Source organism: Marmota flaviventris, chromosome 2 (genome assembly GCF_047511675.1).
Source record: "Marmota flaviventris isolate mMarFla1 chromosome 2, mMarFla1.hap1, whole genome shotgun sequence".
In the NCBI taxonomy this organism is placed as follows: domain Eukaryota; kingdom Metazoa; phylum Chordata; class Mammalia; order Rodentia; family Sciuridae; genus Marmota; species Marmota flaviventris.
The window spans coordinates 29,754,710-29,773,391 of NC_092499.1; the positions used below are offsets into that span (position 1 = coordinate 29,754,710).

At 34.8% G+C, this 18,682-nt stretch overlaps 1 protein-coding gene across 5 annotated transcripts in view; it reads left to right on the forward strand.

Moving 5' to 3' along the window:
* The window catches only part of Numb (NUMB endocytic adaptor protein), a 178,292-nt gene that overhangs the window by 117,720 nt on the left and 41,890 nt on the right, over positions 1–18,682 (forward strand). For all 5 annotated transcript variants that reach the window (XM_071607692.1, XM_027931517.2, XM_071607693.1 and 2 more), the window contains one exon: positions 12,081–12,155. In XM_071607692.1, the coding sequence (XP_071463793.1) occupies positions 12,081–12,155 (75 nt within the window). The remainder of the gene's footprint in view (positions 1–12,080; positions 12,156–18,682) is intronic.

The window sequence follows — 18,682 nt, forward strand, 5'->3', positions numbered from 1 at the left end:
ACCTATATGACTATGGCCAATTGATTTCTAACAAGAGTCCCAAGACCAATGGGGAAAGAATAGTTGCCGCAGTCTGGCTGGGCACAAATCACGAGCCACTCAAGCAGGAACAAACTTTATTTCTGAATTCCACCAGCACACTCCACACACGCTCCCGGGAACTCTCCCGAACACCACCCACACGGCGCCTCCAGGAACCACCAACCGGAAATCCCTCCTTCCGCACTTCCCCAACCCATGCGAACTCTCCAGGAATCCCCACGAGAAAACTCCAAAGTAGCGGCCGAGGCTGACAGTAAAGCTCTAATATACAATTGAATCAATCCAGCATCATCTTAATGGCTCGCCTCTCAACCAATACTATTGGCAAAATGCCAGGGACCATTCCCATTCGGCTGTGGCTCTCAGCAAATAGTCTCTTTAACAAATGGTAATGGGACAAATGGATTTTCAAAAGTAAAAAAAAGAAGTTCAGGGCTGGGGTTGTGACTCAGTGGTAGAGTGCTTGCCTGGCATGTGCAAGGCACTGGGTTCGATCCTCAGCACCACATAAAAATAAAATAAAGATATTATGTCCACCTAAGACTAAAAAATAAATATTTAAAAATAAAATGAAATGCAGCATATAAATCATATTCCGAAATTAAAATAAACCAACAGCATAAATAAAACGTTTAGGAGATGACTCAGCAATAAATCTTCACAAACTTGGATCTGGCAATGGATTCTTGAATTTGACATGAAAAGTACAAGCAGTCAAAGGAAAAATAGAAAGTAGAACTTCATCAAGGTTAAAAACTTTTGTACATCAAAAGATATAATCAAAAAAGTGAACAGGCAACTACAGATAGCAAAAATACAGGAAATCCTATATCTGATCAGAGTATAATGTTCCAGAATATAGAAAGAATTCTTACAACTCAATAATTTTAAAGATATATAGCCCAATTTAAAAATGCACAAAGGAGGGGAATTGGAATTTCTCCAAAGAAGATACAGAAGGGCCAATTTTGTTGGCACATGAAAATATTAATACTCAACATATTTAGACATTAAAGATATGCACATCAAAACCACAGTGAGATGCCACCTCATATCTATTTTGATGGCTGTAATTTAAAACAAATAAGCAGGGGCTGGGGTTATGGCTCAGTGATATAGTGCTTGCCTAGCACGTATGAGGCACTGGGTTTGAGCCTCAGTACCACATGAAAATAAATAAAATAGCTGGGTGTGGTGGCACACATCTATAATCCCAGCATCTTGGGAGGCTGAGATAGGAGGATTTCAAGTTCAAAGCCAGCCTCAGCAAAAGCAAGGCGCTAAGCAACTCAGACTCTGCCTTTAAATAAAATATACAATAGGGCTGGGGATGTGGCTCAGTGGTCAAGTGAGTTCAATCCCCGTACCCCCAAAATAAATAAATACATAAAATAAAGGTATTGTGTCCATCTACAACTAAATATTTTTTTCAAATAAGCAAAGTTTGGCAAGGATATGGGAAAATGAAAACTCCTACATTGCATGGGAAATGTAAAATGGTGCAAAAGGGTAGAAAATGGTTTATCATTTCCTCAAAAAGCTAATAGAATTACACTCATGAGGATATACACAAAGGAATGAAAGCAAGGATTCATATAGATACTTACATATTAGTGTTCATTGAATCCTTATTCACAAAAGCCAAAAGGTAGGAAACAACCCAAGTGTTAGTCAGTAGATGAATGGATGAACAAAATGTGATATACACATGCAATGGAATATTATTCAGCCATTAAAAGGAATGAAGTTCTGATACATGCCTACTATATGATGAACCTTAAAAATACACTAAGTGAAATGAGCTGGACCCAAAAGGACAAATATTATGTGATTCCCCTTTGAAATAGCTAGAAGAGGCAGATTTGTGAAGACATAAAGTAGATTAGAGGTTGCCAGGAGTTGTGGGGAAAGAGTGGATGGGGAGTTACTGCTTAATAGTTATAGTTTGTGGTTAGAGCAATAAAATAGTTTAGGAAATAAATAGCACTGAACAGTAGTACAGCATTGTGAATATAATTAATGCCACTGAATTATACATTTAAATGATTATAATGGTAAATTTTATATGTGTTTTACCAGAATTTTAAAGTTAATAATATATCAAAAACTATTGTACATTTTGAGTGAATAAATTGTATGGTACATGAATTATATCCCAATCAGCCATAAGAAATTAGTGGATTACTTGGACACAAATGAAACTACAGGATATCAAAGACTAAGACAATTCTTAAAGCAATCAAAAAGAAAAAGATTATACAAATAAAAATAGGTGTATACACTTATTAGAATGCCAAAATCCAGGGCTAGGGTTGTGGCTCAGTGGTAGAGCACTTACCTAGCATGTGTGAGGCACTGGGTTTGATTCTCAGCACTGCATATAATGAATGAAATAAATAAAGATCCATCAATGTCTAAAACATATTAAGAAAAAAAAAAAAAGAATGACAAAATCCAAAATACTAATACCACCAAATACTGGCAAAGATGTGAAGCAACTGGAACTTTCATTTATTGCATATGATACAAAATACAAAATTGTTGGTACATGAAAATATTGATATTCAACATCATTAGTTATTACAGGTATGGAAATCAAAACAACAGTGAGATGCCACCTCATACCTATTTGGATTGTTGTAATTTAAAACAAAGAAGCAAAGTTTGGCAAAGATATGGGAAAATGAAAACAGCCATTTTGCAAGACAGTGGCAGTTTCTTATAAAATTAAGAAAATCTCTAATGCTATTCAGCAGTCATCCTCAACCCAAATGAGTTGGAAAACTTACTATATTTATAATTGCTAGACTGGGAAGCTACCAAGATGTCCTTCAGTAGGTAGATAAACCGTGCTATGTCCAGGCAATGGGATATTAATTTAGCACTAAAAAAAAGTGAATTATCAATCTGTGAAAAGACTCGGAAGAAACTGAAATGCACATGGCTAAGTGAAAGACATTAATCTGAAAAGGCTATATACTGAATGATTCCAAATGCTGTTTTGGAAAAGGCAAAGCTATGGAGACAGTCAAAAGGATCAGCAGTTGCCAGAAGCTGATTGGGAGGGAGGGATGAATAATGTAAAGGGCAAACCTATTCACAGTAGCAACAAAATTATGAAATTCTTAGTAATCTATAATGAAATGTGCAATACGTGTAAAGGTACCGTAAAACTTCACTAAGAGAAAAGACTTGATTAAAAAGTACTGAATGGATTGACTCAGTATTATAACAATGCTAAGGTTTAGATATTTATGCGTTCCCTAGAAGTCCATATGCTAGGTAAGGGCTTGCTCCTCAGGGAGGCACTGTTGTGAGGTAGTGGAAAATTTAAAAGGGGGAACCTACTTGGAGGTCATTGGGTTATTGGTTATTGGAGGCTTACCTTGTTCCACACCCCTGCTCTTTTTTTCCTCCTTCTGTGAACAGTTTTGCTTCATCACTCACCCTGGCCATGTTTTGCTGCCTTTCCACCAGCCCAACCCAACAGGGCTAACTAGTCATGGGCTGGAACCTCTGAAACTGTAAACCAAGAGAAACCTTTTCTCTTTAGAAGTTGATTATCTCAGGTATTTGTTGTATCAAAAGACTAGCACAGAAAATTTGTTACCAGTTTTCTCTTTGCTCTTATTATACACCTCATGATGTGGAAGAGCCTTTGGAATTACTTTCCAGGAGAAGTTTGGAAAAGTTTGAAGTAACAGGCTAGAAAAAGACTAGAATGCTATAGGTAGAGTTTAATGGGTGATTTTGGTGAGATCTTAAAAGATCAAAATGTAAGCCAAGCACAGGGGTGCATGCCATATAATCCCAACTACTTATGGGGCTGAGGCAGGATGATCACAAGTACAAGGTCAACCTCAGCAATTGATTCTGCCTCAAAAAAAAAAAAAGTAAAAGGATTGAGGATATAGCTCAGAGGTAGAATTCTCCAGGGTTTAATCCCCAGTGTGTAAGTGTGTATAGAGTAGGGGATTAACACAGAGAATATTGTTAGGAATGCAGACAGTAAAGTCCAGGCTGATGAAGTTTCATATGGAAACCAGGACTCAATTGGTAACTGAACTAGAGGCAATCCATATTACACCATGGCAAAGAATTTGTCTGAATTTTGTCCATACCTGATACATTATAGAAGGCCAGGCTTAAAGGCAATGGACTAATTTATCTGGTAGAGGAAATTTTAAGGCAGCAGAGCACTCAGATTACAGCATAGTTATTACTGGCTTCTTTTAGCCAAATTTGTAGTGAGAATTGGGATGAAAAAGAAGCAATGCAGAAATATATGAAAATCTTGCAGCTTGATGAGAAAAGGAGCAGCACATATGGCCAGAGAGAATGCAGAGATCAACGTCATTAAAAAGTAACCAAAGGGCTGGGGCTGGGGCTCAGGGTAGTGCACTTGCCTGGCGTGTGTGAGGCACTGGGTTCGATTCTCAGCACCTCATATAAATAAAGGTCTATCAACAACTAAAAAATAAAACTAAAAAGTAACCAAGTGCTCTACACTGGAACAATAAGAAAGATGCCTGCAGGACATCTTAGCAATCTGCAACAAGGCTGCAACAGTCTCCGAGATATAGAAATGGAAATTTTTTTCAAAGGCATTCCAGGGAAAAGTATTTGGCCATTAGAACCCCAGTGTACTTATGCTCACTCAGGACAGCATCAGGAATTGTTTCTCTTGTGTTCAGCTAGCAAGACCCTTAGTGCTCACAATAGCCATGGTTCAAGCAGATCTAGGAATAGCACACGTGGTGGCAAACCTTGGTGTCTTCCATGAGGTGTTGGTTTTACAGACATGCAGAATGCAAGAGTTGTGGGGTCATGTAGGCTTCCACTGAGATTTCAAAAGAAAGCCTGGGAGACCAACCAGTGTGTTGCAGGGTGCCTGCAAACAGCCCCTGACAGGGCAAAGCGTGGCACAGCTGTGAGAGTGAGGCTGAAACTGAATGGAAAGCTCAGGAAGTTAGAGCTGCAAGCAATGTGGAATATCTGCCAAGGTGAGCTGCAGGCAGCATGCAAAGGCAGCCCAAGAGAATTGGGCTACAACCAGCAAAAGCTTGGGGCAGGACTACCCGAGCTTTTGGGAGTCCATATCCCATCACAGTTTATCCTGGATGCTGGACATAGAGCATGAAGTTTGAATGGCTGCCCTGGTAGATTTCTGTCTTGCTTTGGTCCTGTCATTCCTTTTATTCCTCCTTTTGGAGAATGTGTCCCAACATTGGATCTTGGAGGTATGGAACTTCTTTTTTGATTTTCACAGGGGTTTATAGCTGAGTTTGCCTTGAGTCTCAGACTTGGACTTTTGAGCAATGCTTGACCAGTTAAGATTTTGGGTACTCTTAGGAATAGACTCAGTGCCTTTGGCATTATGAGATAGACATGAAACTTTGGGGGCTGAGGGTAAAATGGCATAGTATGGCATAGTATGGATCTTAAGAGTCCCTGAAAGGTGTGTGTGATACAGGTTTGGTTCCCAGCATGGTGCTGTTGGGAGGTGGCAGGACCTTTAAGAAAGAGGTAGGGCTTAGTGGGAGGTGTGGTCATTGGGGGCATGTCCCTGAGAGAATAGCAGGATCTCATCCCTTTCCTCTTCCTCTTTCACTTCCTGTCCATGAAGTGATTTTGCTCTGCCACACTCTTCAAAACTGTGAGCCCAAATTCAACCTTTTTTCTCTATAAATTGATTGTCTAGGTATTTGTTATAGTGACAGAGAGCTAACTAACAGTGTTTGTTTTTCTTAACCAGTGAATTTAAGGCAATTTTAAATACCAAAGGTCTTTTTCTTTTATGAGAGCAAAACGAAATTATTTTAAAGTTTATGTCAAAGAATAAACACAGGGCAAAAAACACAAGGAACTAACTAGGAAAATTCTGTGGAAGAAAAATTAGTGAAATTTTGCCAAAGCAAATATTAAAGTTTGTTCTTAAATTGTAATGATGAAAATGGCATGTTATGGTGTCAAAATAGAAATATCAGTAGACCAAAAGTAGAAAGTCCAAGATAATGTGATTTTAAAATATATTTATTTGGCATTTCAAGTCAATAATCAAAAAATAGAGAGTGAATTAAAAAGCAAAATAAGATGGCACAGTCGTGCCTGCCTGTAATCCTAACTACTTCAGAGGCTGAGACTGGAGGATCACAAGTCTGAAGCCAATCTTAGCAACCCAGGAAAACCTTATCTAAAAATAAAAAAGGACTGGGAATGTAATTTAGTGGTAGAGTGCCCCTGAGTTCAATCCCAAGTGCTCCAAAACAAAAGCAAAATAACAGACACATTTTAGAAATAAATAGTATATATGACAAATACCAACAATGAGATATCAGCTTTTTTTAAATGTCAGAACTGTAGGGCATATAGCTCAGTTGCCAAGATTTTACTTTCTCCAGTTCTTGATTTTCCTTATTTATTGAACAAAGAAATTAGGAACATATTTTTTTTTAAGTAGTCAAATGTCAACAGAACATGAAGAAATATTTCCTAGAACTGAATTCAACCTAAGAATGACTTTAAAACCTACTTATCCTGATCTTCTAAGCTGGCGAATACAGCTTTCCTGAAATTGATATAATATGCCCATTGCTGTAGAATCTGAGTAGCAAAGACGTAGTTTTCAGTAACAAGGTACTATTATTATTTCTGAATCTTGAGTTCAATTCAAACATCTTGAAGTAGTTGGCAGAGCCACTGAACAGTTGATATTTCTGACAGCCTATCATATTGAGCCAATTTTGACTTTTCTAATTTAGTAGAAAAAAAGATAATGACGAAATATAGAAATTTATTTTAAAGCTCAAGCTATTCATTATGGAGCTTAACACATAATACTTATGAAAATTTATCAGTGTGCTTTCATAATAATGAAACATTATTATATATCATATAATATATATTACTCTAATAATATTAAATTTCTCCAAAATTTGATAGCCTTATGTTTATGTGTACTAAATATAGACTCAATGATGCCAAGTTTGAGAAACATTGCCTTATTCCTGATCTTCATTTTTAAGATCAGTGGGTAGAACCAAACATGAATCTAGATAGAAAATAAGCATTTAGAAATGGAAATTTTCAAAATTCATTGCACATAAGAATTGAAATACAATGCATAAATATTTATATCTTCTTGGATTTCATACTATTCAGATTTCCCCTAAGGAAGATATACTTTTTCAGCATAGAGCTAAATGTTATTTTACTTACTAAAAGGTGAACATTCTTACTGATTTATAACTGTTGCAATTCTTTTAGATATTTAATTCTTTTGGCCTTAGTTTATCTTTATGATCGGTGTCTGAAGTATTAGAAAGCTAGATAGATATGAGCATTATGTTTGGGTCAATCTGCTTGGGTTTAAGCCAAATAACCTTGAATAAGTTACTTAAATTTTCTATACCTGTTTCCTTATTTTCAAAATGAGGATTTTAATTGTCCCTGTGTCTCAAAGGTATTAGAATTAAGTGGGAAATACATGCAGAGTGTTTAGTGTATACTTATAGTGAGCACTCAGTAAACTGTACTCTAAGCAAAAGTAGATTTTAGAATTTTTCAACTACCCTTTGAACTTCCCATAACTTTTACTCTTAACGGTCAAAAAACACACAAGCTAGACACTGACCCTTATCTTTTAATTTTTCTCTTGAACTTTTGTTCCGAGTGTTGCTTCTCAACATTGTGAAATAAAAATTAGAGTTTCTAAAAAGATTAACTCTAGGTTAACTGAAAATATTAAAGAGAGCAAGCACTTTGTTCTATAAACATTTTCATTCATTAATTGAAGTTCTTTAAAAATTATTTCTGTGCTGGGTGTGGTGGCACATGCCTGTAAATCTCAGTGACTCTAAACGAGGAAAATTGCAAGTTTGACGCCAGCCTCTGCAATTTAGTAAAGCCCTCAACAACTTAGACCCTGTCTCAAAATAAAAAATAATAAAAATAATTTTAAAAAGAGCTGAGAAGTGGCTTAGTGGTTAAGCACCCCTGGGTTCAATCCCTGGCACCAAAAATAAATACATGCATACGTACATAAATAGGGCTGGGGATGTAGCTCAGTGGTAAAGTTCTCGTGGGTTCAATCCCCAATACTCCCCCCAAAAATTATTTCTATGATTTTGTTAAAAGTTAATATTACATTCTGATGTTAAGCTTTGCAGTATAAAAGCTATCAACTGACTTTGTCACTAAACTGGAATTTTAAACTTCATTTCTGTGTATTTTTGATTTTGACATTTAGAATTTGAAGATTAGTATAGTCTTAAAGAGGATCTGTTTTTTTAAGGATGTACATAAAATGCAGAACTATAGAATTAAGGATAAAGCAGAAAATAAATTAATCCAGTTCAAGAATATATTTTCCTGTAGCTTAAAAAAATGAATAATCTACCCTCTACAAGTCATATATATGAGCTAGAATGATCTCTTGAGAAGTACAAAGTCCATCAATTTCAATTGTATTTAAAGTTTTCTCAATAATGAGAACTTGGACAGTGCCATTTAAATGTCATTAAACCTCTCAATCAGCCTCATCTTAATAATTCTTTTCAAAGTGGAAATTCTGAAACTTGAGAGAAATTGAAGTGTGAATAATGATGAAATTATTTTAGAGTTTTCACTTGTATTTTCACAAAGGCTTGCTTATTACTCAGTTTTAGCCCTATGAGAGGGAAAATTTTTCAGATGAAATGGCTTTTATTTTCAAAGTTGTAGGAAACAAATATAGCAAAAGAAAATTATTGGGTTTTTTTAGGTTTGCTTGTAATAGGAGGGAGTAACTAGAGAAGGTTTTCTTGAATTGAGGTAAAGTCAAGCGGGAAGACTCTTAAACTTTGGAATCAAGATTTTAAATCCTTCTTCTCCCTTACTAGCTAAATATGTGGCATTGGGAAATTATTCAGCATTCTTGAACCTTATTTTCTTTCCTCAGTTTTAAAATCAGGTGATCATACATACCTTTCTGAGTAATTACTCAATGTTTAAAGCACTCAGTTACTGGCACTTTGTAAGTGATCAGTGTTATTTCCTTTTTCCTATGCTCAGGAAATGCCTTTTCCTTCTTTCTCTACTTTTGGTCTCTTATATTAGTTCTGAAGGAGCTAAAACCCAAAATATACAAAATTACTTTTCAAGTTTTAATGCAGGGCTGTTGAATACGAGTGGTAAGGGGACAGTCTTGCCTTGTTTCATATCTGAGGGGCAAAGCATCTGGTTTCTCACTATTAAGTATGATGCTAGGTGTAAATTCAGTTTCAATTTTTTCTATCTTCAAATTCACCAACTCTTTCTTCTGTCATCTCCATTCTCCTATTGAGTGTGTTTTCATTTTAGTGGTTGGACTTACCAGTTTGAATTTTTCCATTTGGTTCTTTTTATATTTTCTCTTTCTTTCCTGAGACTTTCCATTTTTCTTCTGTTTCTAGACTATTAGCTGTTGCATTTTTTAACTGCTTTAAAGTCTTTGTCAGATAATTCAAATAACTGCCAATTGATTTTGGATATTGCATTGTAAGAATTTGGGTCTTCATTAAAATCCTATGGAGGTTTTTGATTTGGTTTGATTTAGTGTGGTAAGGTGTGGTTCCATCATAGAGATGGAATCCAGGCTTTTGTGCATGCTAGGAAAGTGCTCTAACATTGAGCTATACTCCTAGTCCCAAGAATATTCTTATTTTTATTTTAGCAGACAGTCAATCTAGTTAGGTTTCAGGCAGCAAGTTCCAACTTGCTGGACTGCTTGGCTGTGGTTCTGATACAGGTTGCATATTCCTTATCTGAGAGTGCTTGGGACTAGAGGTGTTTTTCAGATTTACATTTTTTTTTTTTTTTTAGGTTTTAGAATATTTGCATGTTTGTAATAAGATATCCTGGGGATAGGACTCAAGTCTTAACATAAAATTCATTTGTGTTTCATTTATACCTCCTACACATGGCCTAAAGTAACTTTATACAATGTTTTTAGTGTACCTTGTATTAGATTTGGGAGGATTTCAGATTTGGGATTTAGATAATGCTTAACCTGTATTGATTTACTTTTCAAAGCCTTTATTATAATGTTCTATGTATGTATCACCCATTGACAATTCTGGAACTATGAGGTGGTTTATCCATTGGTTTAGCTCTAAAGTCTCTGGTATGCTTATTAGGAGCAGATTCTTACTTTATAGTTCCAGGATAAATCCAGGAATTCATAAACAAATTGGGATCAGTTTTCCAAGCTTTGTCCTCCCTGTACTCTCCTCAATATTTTCTGGTTCCTTGAATGTATCCAAGAACCTGATACTTTGGTTCTCTGATTATTCTGCTTTATCCCATGTTCTCATAATTTCACTTCAATCTAGGATCAAATTGAGAGAGATTCATAGTGAGAAAGAGTTGGGGGGGGGGTGTATAAAAAGGCGTTGTCCTCATCTTCCTATAATCACATACAGTTCCACTAAACAGAAAGGAAGGTGTGGCCCTTGAAGATTTTCATTGTTTTCCTTTTGCTACACTACCATCACCATCACCACTGGACATCCTGGGACCCCTTTACTCTCTCTGAACATAGGAGTTGCCGTTCATGGTCCTCAAGCCAGAACTGGAGTACTTTTCTCAGAGTTCTTTTTGTACCCTATCATTCATATCTGTGTTAATTTTAGGCTGGAGGTGCCAAAGGCAAAAGGGGAAGTAAATGCCTTACCAGTTCAACAGTATCTTGGATTCTGGCATTTTGTGATTCATCTGCTATTATTTACTTTTCAGAAATCTCAAATAGCTGCTCCATGTATTCTGTCCAGATTTTATGGTTTCATCCAATGTGAGGGACCTGGAACCAAACCCTGAATTTCCTTTTAAAAGGGAGCACTTGTAATATTGCCACTATCCCTTCTGCTTTTCTAACCAAGGACCAGTCCCATAATAAGGTATAATCTGAATCATTACTACTTTACATTAAAAAAAAAATCATGCTGGGTACAGTGGTGCATGCCTGCAATCCCAGCTACTTGGGAGGCTGGGGGAGGAGTTCACAAGTTTGAGACCAGTCTGTGCAACTGAGCAAAACCCTGACTCAACATAAAATAAATAAAAAGGGCTACAGATATAACTCAGTGGTAGAGTACTTTCCTAGCATGCACAAGGCCCTGGGTTTGATCCCCAATACTACCCCCTAATTTTTTTTTTTTTAAGTTTGCTCTCTATTGCTTCTAGGCTTAAGTGTAGACTCCATATTTTAGGACTCAAATTCCCCAACTAAATGTATCTCATATTCCAGCCAATAGGAATACTTGCTGATATATAATGGCCTATTACATATGTGTAATTTTGTTTATGTATTTCTTTTCATTCTATAATAGTTTCTCAGCCTTCCAATTTCTTCCTTATCAAATTCTACATGTCTTTTAAGCTTAGGTATACCACCTACTTAAAACTTGAATTATCCTCCTTGCTTTTATGCATTTTCCATAACAGAAATTGTGTGATCTCTTTGTCCTTTGAAATATTGTTGGTTTGTTTGTATTTTTTTCATATATATATCTTTGTCTTGGAATAATTTTTATGTATAAAGATATAACTATCTCACACCAGCTATTATGCTTTAGAATCAATGGATTCAGGTAACATTTGATGCCTGTCATATACTGTTTTTTTAGTTGTAGATGGACACAATACCTTTCTTTATTTTTTAAATAATTTTTAAAATATTTTCTAGTTGTTGACATACCTTTATTTTTATTTATTTATATGTGGTGCTGAGGATTGAACCCAGTGCCTCACATGTACTAGGCAAGAACTCTACCACTGAGCTACCCCACTGAGCTCTATCCCAGCTCCACCATATGCTTTTTCACTTACTCTCCTATAACAACTCTTTGAAATAATCATTCTAAGTTCTTCATATGAAGACACTATTGGTAATTAAAATAAGAATATCTTAACTGTGAGTTTCTTAAGTGAGGGAATTTCCCTTGTTTCTACTACCTAATCCCTACCATATAGAAGCTACTCAAAAACAGCAATAATGTGAACATTTTTTCTTCTTTTTACAGTACCTTGGCCATGTAGAAGTTGACGAGTCAAGAGGAATGCACATTTGTGAAGATGCTGTAAAAAGATTGAAAGCTGTATGTATTTGATGGTTGCTAGTATTGATCTATATATTTTGATCTATATGTCAATATTTTCTTACAATATTGTGCTCAGTAGATGTTAGTGACTCAGTATCCAGTAAGAACAATGTTTCTTTTAATGCAAAAGATGTGGGCATACTAAAAGAGAACATCTCATGCTGTCCCTCCAAAGGTATAAATTATAAAGACCAACCTCTTCAATTTAGGCTAAACTTCACCCCAAATGTACTTTTGATTTATTATAATCCATATGAAACAAGTGATGTAAAGTCTGATAGAAGAATAATACTCTAAAAGCAGAATAAAAATGGTTAAAGTTAACATTTCAACCTGTGATAATTGGGAAATATATTTATTTTAAATCTACTATGACAAATAGCTTTCCAACAGAAAGTAGAAAATAGAAATATCTGTGTTGATGCCTCACAAGGTTTACTTCTGGGATTTCTTCTTCTTGTCCTCAGGCCTACTTCCCAGCTTTCTTATCTACATCCCTCTAACAAAATCTTTTCTACTGCCTTTTGCATAAACTTTAGCACACTTGGAATGGAGAGACCCCTTTCCAGGATAAATGTTTCCTTTGCCTATTAATGCTATAGAATACATCCCAGGCACATGCTTGCGGATTTAGTAAAAGGAGAGAATTGGTTCATGGTTCATAAAGGTTCAGATTAAATTGTTCATATTTTTGATAGGTTTAAGGAACATTCCATAGATTCTGAAAGCCCTCTTCACACCCTTCCTTCTTTCCAATATGTGGCCTTTTCCCACTTGATGTGAAAGCTTTTAAGTGTTACTTCTGCATGCCTTTTTCCCAAAACAGCATTAAATACATGTTGCTTTGGGTTTGCTGATATGGTACGCTGTCACAAGTTTGGCTACTAATGACTGCTTTTTTTTTTTTTTTCTCAATTTGCTTGATAACTGAAACTTCTCTACTTGTTGATATAATCTATATTTCCTCTTTATCTATAATTTCCTCTATGTAAGATATAGAAATATATAAAATTAAAAAACATCTCAGAGGTAGATTTTATTTTGGAATAAATGTATGAATTTGTTGTAAAAGGAAAAAAGGAAAAAAATATCTGATTGTAGTTACTATACAAAGAACTAAACAATAATAACTCTGTAGACACAGGTATACATATATCTCTCTCCACAAATGTATATATCTTTACCTCAGATTCTGGTCATTTACATTCTTAAATGATTGAAGCCCTTCCTAATTTATCCTCTCTAATTCATCATTAATGTTAAAAGGATTTATGTGTTATGATACATGAAACTATAGATTTGCTGTGTGATTTGAATATATTCCCCAATTAAATATAGATTCAGACAATTTAATTTTCCATTTTCACCAAAACCTATATAAAAGAGAAATGAAAATTCAATTTTCTTGTTTACAAAATAATTCTTAGTTTATGAGTTTACATAAGAACATTTGAAAAAATAATACAGATACTTACATTTCTTAAATAATGTAACATTGTATTACTAATGACTAAAAACAGTAAACCAATAAACCAAGTAGACCTGAATCAAACAACAAATAGGTATTAAAATCTTATAACTTACATAACTTAGGGTTAAAAAGCCACTGTGAAATGAGCGTTTAGAAAATCTTTTAATTCAGATTATGACTTCATGATCATTATCTAATAAAACACTAAAGATGATTTAAGTTTGTCCAGAAGATATTAAGTTGTTAATGAGCAGTCAGTCCTCTTAGCTGTCTAGTTTTATGGGTGCTTTGGGGTGTTCTTTTTCATTTTTGTGGTATTTGGGATCAAACCCAGGGCCTTGCACATGCCAAGCAAGGGATCTACCACTAAGCTATACTCCAACCACTGTCTAGTTTTTGTTTTAACTTCTTTTAATTAGAAACATCTCTGTCATATAGGCAATATGTTTATTATACAAAATACAAATGAACCTAAAAATGCATAAGTAAAAAATTTGTTAATTCCAGAGATAGCCAGTATTTAACCATCCAGTTTTAAAACTTTTTTTTTTTTTTTTTTTAAGTATTGAGGACTGAACCTGGGGGCACTGTACCACTTAAATACATTCCCAGCCCTTTTTATTTTATTTTTTGAGACAGGGTCTCACTAAGTAACCTGGACAGGCCTCAAACTTGCAGATCCTCCTACTTTACCCTCTCAAATTGCTGGGTGGGATTATTCAGGTTTGTGGGAATCACAGGCTTGTGCCATTGCACCAGGCTAAAACTATTTTTTCAGTTGAGTGGATTTTTTTGTTACCTTTTTATTTTTTTAAACCAAGAAGATTATCAACTGCATGCATGTTTATTTGAGGCATTGGTTTATTTAGATTCAATTTAATGAGTTTATAGTCACCAGAAATGGGAACTAAATTGCCATTTTAAGAATTATACATATGTCTAGAACAATTTCTGACACATAGTAGCTACTCAAAAAATATTTCTGGAATGAATATACATAAAACAATCCAATCCTCAATATGTGGTAAAATTGAATCTTATAGTAATTATTATAATCTCATTTTATGTTTAATATTTTAAAGCTTAAAGTTAAAATATCATTTTGCATATCTCTAAATCCTTATTTCCCTGTGGTCTTTCTTGACTGAAAGGAAGTTTTATATATATTGATGATGGCTCTTCTGGGCGTACTTAAACTTTTTAAACTTTTGAACTTCAAGGGAAAATTGACCACTTCTGAACTTTTCATCAAAAAGTTATTTTAGGGCTAGGGATGAAACTTATGGTAGAGTGCTTGCCTAGCATGCTCAAGGCCCTGGGTTTTCCATCCCCAACACTGCAAAAAAAAAACATAAAATTAAATTAAAAATTATTTTAAAAATTGCTAGGTGCCGAGCAGAGTAGCGCACACCTATAATCAGTGGTTCAGGAGGCTGAGTCAGGAAGATCAAAAATTTAAAGCCAGCCTCAGCAACAGTGAGGCACTAAGCAACTCAGTGAGACTCTAAATAAAAATACAAAATAGGGCTGGGAATGTGGCTCAGTGGTTGAGTGCCCCTGAATTCAATACTCAATATCCAAAAAAAACCCAAAAAATCCCAAATTGCTAGGCAAACCCTATCCAGGAGATTCGAAGCAATTATATATAGTTCTGAATTGGCAAACATGTTATTTTTTAAAAGGAGATTGAAATTTTTGGAAAACTGAGGTATACCTCCTGTTTATTATGCTCAATGAAACTTCCCCTTCCTATGAGTATTCTTTCTAGTACTATACTAAGAATTTTGAGACTAAGAATCAGAGACCTTCAATATGTTCTTCTCAGATCATACTAGTGCACATATATTTATGATTTTTGTTTACTACCTAGCAGTATCTAGGTGCCCTTTTCTCCCAGGAACACACATTCTTCTAACAAACATCCACTGGGAACCTACAACCTGCTTTGCCAGATGCTTATATTGTGCTGAATGCTATGTCTCTAGAGTTTTTTTTGCTCACTTTTTTAAAAAATAAATCATAAAGCTTCCTCTTAATTTCAAATAAATGGAAATAAAATGTCTTTGGAATTAATTTGAATATCAAAGTTTTAGAATTTAAAGAATTATATAGCTCACATATAACACTTAAGTAGCAAAACAAACAAACTTATGTGATTGATCTTTAAACTAAAAACTTAACATTTTTAATTTTTTTAACTTGGGGAGAATTGAAGGAGAAGATAATTTGCAACTGTAGTTATATGTGTGGGTTTTTCCCCAAAGTAGTCCCTTACAATTTTGAATTATTTCAACTTCAATGGGAAGTCATCTGTGTATTTGATATTCTTAAATGAAAAAAAATTCCATCATTAAACAAAATAGTTTTTAAATATGCTTCTCAGAAAATATATATGTCTAAAATATATTATACTTTTTATGCATAAAGTTAGTTATTTTCAACTCATTTACTTTGTGATGTAATTTCACTAATTAGTTACTATAGAACTTAGGTTATACAGGATAAATGAAAGAAATGGTTGTTGCCCATTTTTGTGGCTTTTATGGTCACAGGGTGAGGAGTATTGACATTTATCAATCAGATTTATAAATATTGTGTCAGGCCTTTTATTATCTTGCTTTACTCTAGTTTAATATGCCCTTCATTTTAAAAGGTCATTTCTTCCCATTGACTCTTAAATGTTTCTCCCTGTCTGTCTTGGTTTTAGACTAGTTTCTTTATAATACTACCAGTTTCTAATATGTTGGGTTTTTTTATTCACTATTTGATATATTTGTTTTAATATATGTTCTTGTTTTAGCAGGTAAAAGAATCATAACTTAATTTTTTTAAAGAACATTAATATTCTCTAATAACTGTCTTTTATGCATTTTTGCACGTTAACTTTCTTCATTAACATCTGGGGTCTTTAATAAAAAATGTAAAGCACCATACTTAACAAGAGACTTTTCTAGGAACTAAATTAAATATTAACAATCTCCCTCCTTCCCTTACCTCCTGCTTCTCAAAAATGGTGAATCTTTGAACTTTGGCTGCATCCTTAAAAACTGATGGATACTCATAGTCTTAACAAAACTAGAGTCACCAAATTTGGCAGCAGAAATAGTCTTATTGTGATAACTGTCCTAATTATATTATTTACCAGCACAAGTTCAGAATATTTTGTAGAATTATTCGATGCTGTTTGTGACTTTCAAAACTTAGGAGAAAAACAACCTTTATAATGTTTTGAGAGCATTGAATGAATTCATAAATTATCTGAGAACAGTTGTCTTTTCCTAGACGTTTATCCACTAATAAAAATTTACGATTATAAAAAGTAAAGACTTTAAGTATAGTTCAATCAATCCCAGTAAAGTTAAGCCAGATTGGGTGAATTAGAACTCAAATACAATGCACAAATTCTTCAGAATTTAATTAATGGCCAGTTTTTATAAATGGTGCTTAAAAATTGGTGACAGAACCATAGATAGCTATGCCTCTCTTATCCAGATAGTTTCATACTTATAAATGCCAATAAAAGTTTATTTGAAAACAACAGCATTTAGAAGGAAGCAAAATGCTTCCTTAAATTTTGTTTGTGGCCCACAGACACGGATAGGTTCTGAGATATGTTTTCTCAGCTCCGGGGCAGACATTAGCCTGTGTTCTTTATAGGTGATTTTTAAAAAATCTGGAACAAATACATCTGTTATTTCCCCATGTGTGTTATGGAATTGATCAATACACACACAGAGATTGATACTAGTACATAAGTAAACGAAAGCCAGTGATTAAGAGTCCCTTAAGTAGATTGGAGGCTTCTCTAGGTGACTTCTTAAACTCAGTAAGAAAAAGTGTGACAAGTATTATTGATGCATACTCGTGCTTTATGTTTTGCTTTGTTTTTTTTTCCTTCGGTGCCGAGGATCAAACCCAGGGGCTCACCACTTGCGAGGCAAGTTCTTTATATTGAGTTACCTCCCCAACCCCTACAGTGCTTTTTTTAATCTCTTATGTATATATGTGTAGCCCCAGGGTCAGGCAGGCATGGGCCCTCTTTCCTTCCTTACACTGTTCAGTATATTCCACATACATGTATTCAGCTCAGCAAAGAATATAGTTGGCCCACTGCAATTGCATTCCCAGCCCTGTTGTACTTTTATATGTGATTATGTGGTTTCATTTTTAATTGATGATTTCCACATAGTTGACCATAGTTAACCACTTATTTTATTTCAATAAATGGGGTCTTGGGGACTGGGGTTGTGGCTCAGTGACAGAGAGCTTGCCTCTCACATGTGAAGCACTGGGTTCGACCCTCAGCACCACATAGAAATAAATAAACAAAATAAAGATATTGTGTTCATGTATAACTAAAAATATTTTTAAGAAAAGAAAAGAAAAAGAAATGGGGTCTTGAGCTGGAGTTGTAGCTCAGTAGTAGAGCACTTGACTAGCATGTGTAAGACACTGGGTTCAGTCCTCAATACCACATAAAAATAAAGAAAGGTATTGTGTCTGTCTATAACTAAAAACTTAAAAAAAAAAAGACAGAAAGAAAGAAATAGGGTCTTACTATATTTTCCAAGCTAGTCCTGAACTACTGAGCTCAAGTGATCCTCCTGCCTCAGTCTCCCAAGTAGCTGGTACTACAGGCATATGCTTCACTGCACCTGGCTGCCACTGATTTTAAATTGAAAAATGTATTTGGAACCAATCTTCTATTTATTACTCATTGTTACGAATTTAAAATGCAAAAATCATACCAAACCAGTATGTCCTGATCTTTTTCTCTGCTGCCAAATTTGGATAATCTCTGTTTAAAAAGTAAATAGAGATTACTAAATTAACTAGTTGCTCTGCATGTCTACACATTCTCATTTCTTCTCTTTCTGTGGATTCTTAGGCCATACAATGTGTTTCCTGCATTTTCATGCACCCTTCCCTTTCCCCTGTCACTCCTGGTATGGATAACTCTTTAAAACTCTCACTCCCTTCCTTTCTCCCACTTTGCCCTTTTCCTGACTTCTGTATGTGCTTATTGATGTAAAACCCTAGGACATTTAGCCCA